General features: G+C 35.0%; 1 protein-coding gene across 3 annotated transcripts; it reads left to right on the top strand.

Moving 5' to 3' along the window:
• Nucleotides 1-38: 38 nt before the first annotated feature.
• LOC109033854 (nudC domain-containing protein 3) lies at nt 39-8076 on the top strand. 3 transcript variants are annotated; one of them, XM_019046672.2, is made up of 7 exons: nt 43-497; nt 973-1158; nt 2367-2540; nt 3908-3992; nt 4997-5188; nt 6331-6534; nt 7479-8076. In XM_019046672.2, exons 1-7 carry the CDS (start codon nt 379-381, stop codon nt 7554-7556), a joined length of 1038 nt encoding a protein of 345 aa, XP_018902217.2. In that variant the 5' UTR covers nt 43-378; the 3' UTR covers nt 7557-8076. The 3 variants fall into 3 exon arrangements, with proteins under 3 accessions (XP_018902218.2, XP_018902219.2, XP_018902217.2); XM_019046673.2 differs by lacking the exon at nt 6331-6534 and having other exon boundaries at nt 39-497; XM_019046674.2 differs by lacking the exon at nt 7479-8076 and having other exon boundaries at nt 40-497; nt 6299-6418.
• Nucleotides 8077-8792: the final 716 nt, after the last annotated feature.

The following is an 8792-nucleotide window of genomic DNA, read 5'->3' as shown; positions in this document are numbered from 1 at the left end:
CTTAGGAGGTTAGAATCTCTACATAAACAAATATGGTTTCCATGCATTTCCCGCATTTCCGGCCACCACTTCCCCACGCTTTTCTTCTTCAGTCCACTCGAATCCAGCCGGTCTTTGTGCGTTCTGTCATCTTTGTGATTTTTCCTGAGTTTATAATCATTGCCTTATTTTAATCTCATTTTAAAATGCTAATTATTTTCTCCCTGGCTCAGGTTGTCAATTTCATCCTCTTAGTAAAATCCCTGAAGATTCGACTGTCCCTGGATTAGTGAGTCGCCTTCTCCAATTTTCAAACCATCGATATCGCTTTGCAGCTAATCTTATTAAGTACAGCAACTCAACACTCTGTGTTCCCATTCACAAAGAGAATGAGGCACAATGACTGAAGGATTTAAAGACTACTCCGCAACATACGATGAGTTTTTCTGTGGCATCCTATCTTCGGAGGGAGACATAACGTCATTTCTCAATGCTGTGTTTGGATTTTTGTACCGCAGGTTGGTGTAATGGATTTAATACTCTGTTACCAAGTAATACTCCCTCAAGCTTATTCATACTTCCTCTCACTACTCCAATGATGGTTCTGGGAACCCTAGAGGAGCATAGCAAAGCGGCTGTTTTGGAGTTACTCGATTAAATGGGCATGGGAATGTCAGTTAATTATTGAAATCATGGGTTTGTTTGCCGGGGAAGACAAGACTAAGGTGGAATAAAGCTATGAAAACAGGCAGCTATGTTGGTCAGACAAGCATCAACCTCTTCATGAGTTCCTTTTTGAGCTAAAAGTAACTCATTGCCTCACTTAAAGTTGCTTTTAGCAAGTAGATGATACGGCCTGGAAAAAGGCTTGTAATCAGGTTACCAGTGCCTGATGAACACCCTTTTCTCTTTGTAGGTACTATCAATTACATTTTAAGGTGGACTTGGGTGAAACCATAATTTCTTACGATGATTGCTGTGGTTCGGTTTCAGGACTGATTTCTTCACAGTTCAGGAAGACTGCAGCAGTGCAATTGGATTTCCCCCTGGTGTAGCAGAACAGGTACTAGTGAGCGCTTTCAGAAAATGGCAGTTGAAAGGGCTGAAACCGAAAGGAATTGAAGAATCGCCAGAAAAAAGGAATGCGAAGAAAACAGATCCTGTCTTTGATTCTCCTTGGTAAATTTACTTGCCTTATCTGATCAGTCAGTGGATCCCATATTGGTCTAATTGATGTGCAATGCACTGCATCAATGAGGTTGAAAATTTGGTAAAATTATGAGGTGCAGGCCAAATGCAATGGCTAGTAGGGTATTGCTGGTAGCAAGAAATTTTCACAGGGTTAGTTTTAGTTTGTTTTTTTGTAGAATTTTGTAAAAAAATTTAAAAGTTCGAAAAAGCGCTTCCAAGGAGAGAAAGAGCTATTCAAAATCCGATCAATCAAAGCCGACTGTTGAGTTGGCGTAGCAAGGCAAAGCTTGAAGCTGAGTTCAGCCAATGAGCAAGTACTTTGTTTCTCCTGCAGAGCTTAGAGTGAGTTCTAGAATTAATCTTCGTGAAGCGATTCAATCCAAATCCATCCAAGCGTTCCTAGGTTCTGTGATTCCATCCAGGTTGATGAATCCAAGCGTTCTTGTAACTCTGAGTGAGTGACTCATAACGTCATTACTTGTTCATCCAAATGCATTCGATCAACCCACCTCGGGAGATGGATTTAGCTGTGACTCTCGATGACTAACCTTAAAAAATTTGAATCCTTCCAAAGTAGCCAGTAACTTGTCCCCTGTGGAAAGTTTTTATCATCTTTTTTTCATCTAAATTGATAATACTTAAGTAACCTGTCAAGTTTTAGTTTTATTTTTCATTAGTTACGATCTAAATACTGAAACGTTACTTTGATCATCATCAAGAAAACAACTGCATTCATCCAAGCGTTCTCTGAGATTCTCGTTTGACGATCCATCGGACTCCATCCATGTCGTCATGACCCACATTATTTCTGTTCATCTCCAGTTTTTGGATTAAATCCTAAGACGAATTCTAAAACTCATCCATCATTATCAGAGTTCGCTAAAAATATAGTTTCACACTGCTCCCATTTTTGGCATTTTAAAAACAGGGTTTTTTGCCATTTAGACTTAAAAAAATAGAGGCGCTGTTTTCTGCATATTTTCATAAAATGAATTTTAAAAAATAGGTGCCACCAATCCATGATTGCTTATTCAAATGTGTAGCAATGCAGCTTAGTGGCACATCTGGCCCCTATATCCTTCAGACCCACCTCAAAATAATCTCTTTGTTTGTGGTTTTTTTCCCCCTCCCTTATCAAGTTTTTTGTTCCAATAATATATATTTGCTTGATTGTCTCTTTTATTTATTGATTACAGTCAGGAAAGAACAAAGGTGCCTGTTCCAAGTAGCTCACCTGCAACATCGAAAAATACTAAAAATAGCGAAGAAAGCTTGAAAAATACCTCAGATAAGGATAGAAATTCACAAATTACTAGAAATGGCGACTGCAATAGGACAGCAGCAGAACAGTGCTCAGGTTCTCTAAAAAGGTACGTATTTCTTTGGGCCTTTAGCAAACGACTTTTCTTTATGATTTTGTAAGAATAACTGCCTCTTAAATGAGAGGCTCTGTCATTCCTTCTACTGCGATAATGAAGTGATTACTGATTCTTTATGCTGAAAAGTGTCGAGAAATTCACATAATTGATACCTGCAGTTATCTTCAAGTTTTAAGCTTGTAATATGACTACTTTTAGTTAAATCAAGTTTTCTCAAATTGGAATCCTGCCAAAAAATCAGCATTCTGCAAGAGAAGACATGCAGGGAAATATTTGTAGTTGAATATCACTTCAAACTTCCAGAAAAGATTAATAGATTTGAATAATTGAAAAAACTGGGCACAGAAAGGGCATTTCTTGGTTGCAATGTCTCAGAATCCCTGTTAATATTTCATTCATTACGAACAAAGGAAATTTATATAATTCTTTGAACCTTTTACTGAATATTCTTTATGATCTTACAATGCCATAAATGGAGATTTTCAGAAAATTTACTCAAGAATTTTCTCTCTAAAATATAAAGTAGAAAAATAAATTTTTCTAGAGCCTCAAAAAGTGTGACTTTCGTCCACTTTATCCACATCAATGATCCAGTTTCATGGAATAAGACTTTTTCACTCCAAGAAAAAGTTTTTCAAGTAGTGATTTCAAGACAATGGCCTTTGGGTGACGGGAAGTGCATGGGTAATCTAGCTGCAAGTGTGTTTCCCTGAACAGTTAGTAAGAAATTAAGTAAGAACTACCAAAAAAATGTTACAACTCAATGAAAATCATTGAATTATCCTTAAAAATTAAATTATTTGTTAAATTATCCTTTCCTGAAGCAAACTACGGAACCTTCTGTCCCTCACAAAATTTACTTCTTTTCTCTTGCTTATCTTGAGACTTGAGTTTGGAGGATTCAATATTTTTCGTGAACTATTATTTTATATTATTCATAGTAATAATTACCATCAGTTAAGTTTTTCAAATTAAAATGAGACTGTGGTGGGTGTCCAGCTCTCTTCAATTTCGTTCCATCTGTGCAAACCTCTCCAAAACAAGAATTCATCCAAAGCTCACCTTTTTAGTGTATTTTCCGAAGGAAATACACTATTGCATTCTCCCCTGATGTCAGACCTGGACCAAAGACCATGTAATGAGCATTGTTCATGGGTCGTAGATTACGAATATGCATGCCGTTTGAATTCATGTTTATTATTTATATATTTATGCATCTGTTTATACAATCGGAAACACAGGAAAATGCGGAAACAAGGCTAAAGGTCGTTTCCGTTTTGGGCTGCTTTTACAAGTCTCTTTGTTTTCCTCTGTTTATATATTTATGTATCTTTTTATTTTTTACTCTTATTTCATAGATTGGACAAAGCAGGGGAAACATACAATGGAGCTTATTGTGGAAAGTACTGGTGGATGCAATCCATGACTGACCTTGATGTTTGTGTAAGTTTCTTTTATTTTTTTGGTTTTATATTCGTCAATAATTCCATTATTTGAATAATAATATCAAGAAAAACTGTCGGTTAGTTCAATGGAATTGAACTGCTATCTTTTATAAACTATCAGTTGACTCCAACTCTCATTTTGACCTTGATGCATTGGTCACAGTGTGCAAAGGTTTAAATCAAAGTTGATACAGTTTATGCAAGTGGTCATATAGTAACAGAAGTGGCAGACAAGTAAGCCCACGTTATCAGTGAGATTGAGAATAAACAGTGTAAATGAATTTGTGGCCTCAAAATAACTATTGTCGAAGTCTTATATGTAGTTACACATTGATAGTATTCAAAAATACATATCTTAGTTGCAGTGTTTCCAAATATCTATTCCTATTTCATTTTTTCAAAGAGATAGAACCATCATCATGACTTGAAATTTTCACAGAATGTTATTTACTTAAATAAGGAAAATCACTATAATGTTCAAGAATGACATCTAGTAGTTTTTCATGGAGAAAACAATGTATGACAAGAAGTCTGCAACGTCAAGATATGCATTTTTGAAGTTTCTCTATCGAAGTAGAGTCGCAATTAAAAAAAATATGCCAACCTTTCATTGTCTTATAACAGACTTTTGAGTTCCAAGCTGTTGCACAATCAGTTTAAAGAAGTTGTTTTATAGTATTCAAAAACCAGCAACATATCAATGACAGGTGTTATTTATTCCAGTGGAACTCTTGATCATTGTCAAAATTCAGCTATGAGAAAAATAACTATCGCTAATTAGCTAATTGTCTTGAGTGGAGGGTTGGAACGGTGAAAATGGCAGCTATTGCCCGTTTTCACAGCACTCTTTGGCCTCCTCAGCTGTATCAACTTTTTTAAAAAAAAAAAAAAAAAAAAGTCCAATCAATTTTAAGTCAAGATCACAATCTGCAATCAAAATGATAGCTTGTCCCCTCAGATTCATCTTCAATCAGCCTGATTTGCCTGATTTTTTGCCTTCAGGTTCCAGTCCCTCCTCATGTGAGGAAAGGTAATCAGATCAAAGTTGCAGTCAACCACTCGGAGTTTCTAATCAAAATTAAGAATGAGTCTGCACCTGAATCTTGGACCACCATCATTGATGACAAGTTAGCGAATTTTTGCAACAAAGGCGATACTGTTTGGTCACTCGATTCAACTCGGCACTTAATACAGGTGAGGACTTCCTTTCAAACTGACAGAGCGTGAAATAAAAAGCATTGGAGGACATAAGCGAGGTGTGTATTTGAGATAGATGGCTGGGGCTAGACTCCCCTGCCTAACATGCTACCAACTTAGGAATAACAGATATAACACGAACCTTTAAAGAATTGACAGTAATTGCTAATCCAATCTGATGTGGCTGAGCAATTGACACAAGGAAATATGGTTTCCTCCAAATCCAATATTTTCTGTAAATTTTTCTGAATTCACTTCCAGTCGACATAGTTAATTCAAAAGTCACTGGATTTGGATGTGGTCAATCTGACATCCGGTGCACCATAGCAAAGTTTTGCTAAGGAATACAGGGCAAACTTAATTGCACCAAAATATGGTGAAAATGGACCATTGAACAAAGTAAGATTTAGACTTTCAAATGACATGTTTCTTTATCAAAATTTCAATCAAAAGATGTGGAACATATTGGAAACTTCCAAAGTTAACTCATAAGTATGAGGAATTAGCGATTGTAATCTACTGAAGAATCGATTAGTATTAACTTCCCACCCATGATCATAGAAAATCAATGTGTTTCAAATAAAGCATTGAAAACAATGTTATCTGATCAACAAATGATCAGTGTTTCGTTTAACATCATCGTTATCAATTTTTAAATTGCAGAACTCCTGAATTGCTCAAAAGAAATTCGACAAATAATAAAATTCATACGACTCAAAAAATATTAAAATTACTTTTTTAATTAATGTGACCATAGTAAACTTAAATTTTTTTATGCACTGGTAAATTGATCCAAGCAGGTGCAGAGAGACCGTTATTTTCTTACTTACAACATGACTTTAGTATTTTTCATAGTGTCGATCGTATTTTTATAAAATTTTGACTAAGCAGCATTTTACGGTGCCTTTTTTTTGTATCATGCCTATTAGTCCATTTCTGTGCATGAGTGTGTATCCAAAAAAAAATTAGCATTGGTCACGTCTGCTGGAAAGTGGACTTTATTTCATGGGGAAAGTAATCATAACATACAGAGACAAACTTTCCCGTCGAGCCTTTTTGTCCAATTGAGTTGAAAAATCACTTGGTGAGTTTTTAATGGATTTTCAGGATTGATTTGTTGGTTTTATTTTTGGTGACAGCTTCATTTAGAAAAATCTCGGGATGCATGGTGGGACCAACTCCTCATATCAGAGTCCAAAATCAACATGAAGGAAATCGAAGCAACCAGGCCTTTCTCTGAGCTTTCGGAAGAGGAACAAATAACTGTATCAAATTTGATGCAGAAAGAAAAACTCAAGCAAGAAGCCAGAGAGCGAGGTGACTTTTCAGCCTCAGAAATAGAGGTGGGTAATGAAGTTCGTAAATTGGGGAGCACTAATTGAATCAGTCACTTGTTTAGTTTGTTTAAACTTCGTAATTTTTAACGTCAAAATTTATTGACTTGCCTTCCACATCATCATGTTTTTAGGTAGAGATTTTCAACTATTTTTTAAATCATTTTTACGGGAAGGAAGATAAAACCGAGGTCAATCAAACAGCCGAGAAGTCAAAATTAATACCTATAAGAAATAAATCACTTACTAACCCAGAGAAGAAAACCGGTTTGTATTGTTTTTGGAGCCAACCTTTGAAAAGTTTAATCTTGAAAATATGTGAATTTTTCTTGGAACTTTCTTTCGTGAAATCTCTCTCTGTTCAGCGCGTACCCACAGAAAAAATTACATTATTTTCTAATTCAGAAGATGATTTGCAAAACCACAGCGAAACTGCAAAAATGCAAAACTTAGTTGCGATGTTTAAGAATCTCCCCTCTTATTTTTTTTTGAAAAGAAGACTAAACCAACACCATGAATTGAATTCTTCACAGAATATTCTCGACATAGAGAAGAAAAATCACAGAAGTTTATAAGAAAAGACATTTTGTAGTTTTCCACAAGAAAGTGAAGTAGGTATGACAGGAAATCTGCAAATATGCAAACCGAGATATGCATTCTTGCATCACTATCAAAAAGCTATAATACTTGAGCATTAGAAACTGTAGAATAGAAGATTTTTCAGGAAGCCCAAGCCAGGTGTCAATGAGTTTTGTAGACTTGATTACTCTGTAATGATTTATTTATTTATTTACATCGGATTCTTTCAAAATATCCTAGAGATGTGCAGTTATCAAGAGATTATCCGTCCAAAATTGAAGACTAATTCTTTTGAGGTTTAAATTAAAGTACAAAAGAGGATCGAGTAGAAAATTTCAATATTTTGCTGAAGCTCTTTCTTTTCAACTTTTCAGCTCCGTGATGTAATTCAGCAAGTCGGTGTTAGCAGGAATGCGCCCTTCAATCTCCCCTCACCATCCTTGCAGCGTTAGAATATTGTTCTCATGTTGATCTTGTTGATGGTGTGTACAACATGACAATTTTCTCTCTAACTCCAATCGTTTCTAACATCCATCAGATGGGCAGAAGCTCACAATATTTATGTTTCTATCAACAGAAAGTAATTTCCTCAAATTGGTTTTGGTCTTCTCTTTATGTGCCTTTTGGATTCTGATCATCAGTACAGAACACATTCTGTGATTTCAAAACCAAATTATTTATTGTTTAAACAAAAGTATTTTTACTTTTAGCAACTTAAATTTTTAAACTTTGCGCTGACAAGGTTCAAATGGTTGTTCAAAATCACTCCTCCGTTTGTGTACCCTCAGTTTTTTACTATATATTTGTATCAGCTCCAATGTATATCAAACTTACAACACATCACTCAAAATTAAAAAACAATGCATTTCTCAAGCTTTTTACTAGATGAAAATTTGTGATCTCTCATTTTACTTGATAATTTGATGAAAAAAGAATTATTTTTTACTTGTAATAAATATTTTTGTTGTAAAATTTGGCTTTATTCAATTATTTATGTCAATGGAAGTCCCCTGTGGAGGAATTGATTGAGAAGTTTTAATCGTAACTGATCATGCAAACTGTCAGAATGAGCAAGCAAAATAAACTTTACCTAGTTCCTGTTAAGTTATTACAGTTGTATTGTTTTGTAGCAAAGCAATTTGGACTCGTTATAAATTTTTTATTTTCTCCTCAACAGACCAAAAAAAATTATTCATTTGCTAATTGAAAGAATAACCGAACTTGCGGCCAGTTTGTAATTCGCACTCTTAATCTCCGATGTAATTGAAGTTTTAGAACTTGTACGACTAGTTATTCATTATTGCAGAAAAAGTTCCCCTCGTTCAATTATATATTCACTGATTTTTTATCAAGACTTGTTCCAGAAAAATCATCCATTACCCTTTACTTGAACTTTTTCAAGTAGTCAATAGTAAGTTTCTTTACTTCAAACTATTTTTAATGCATCGGAGAATGAGTGTGTTATGTATCACCTTGGAATTTGGTTGTTAGATATTACAGAAAGAAAAGCTAATCTACAGTCGTAACTATTGAAAGACGTTCATGTTTTAAAACGTTGAACCTGATTTACAGCAATGAGTAAGGTTCAACTTCACCATGTTCCTTTGACATCAATGTATAGATTTGATGATTCTTTAGAGATAAAGGACGCAATGTTACCTGCTTTAGATGACAGGTAATAAAATCAA

Source organism: Bemisia tabaci, chromosome 6 (assembly GCF_918797505.1).
Source record: "Bemisia tabaci chromosome 6, PGI_BMITA_v3".
Lineage (NCBI taxonomy): Eukaryota > Metazoa > Arthropoda > Insecta > Hemiptera > Aleyrodidae > Bemisia > Bemisia tabaci.
The sequence above is the reverse complement of the archived record's forward strand: the minus strand, read 5'-3'. Positions and strand labels throughout refer to the sequence as shown.

What these genes read in the sequence shown, in the direction of transcription:
- LOC109033854 (XM_019046672.2), top strand. Translation starts at nt 379, where the DNA reads ATGACTGAAGGATTTAAAGACTACTCCGCAACATACGATGAGTTTTTC. An exon ending in TGCTCAGGTTCTCTAAAAAG is followed by an intron (nt 2,541 to 3,907) that starts GTACGTATTTCT and finishes CTTATTTCATAG; the next exon opens with ATTGGACAAAGCAGGGGAAA. An exon ending in TTTCAGCCTCAGAAATAGAG is followed by an intron (nt 6,535 to 7,478) that starts GTGGGTAATGAA and finishes TCAACTTTTCAG; the next exon opens with CTCCGTGATGTAATTCAGCA.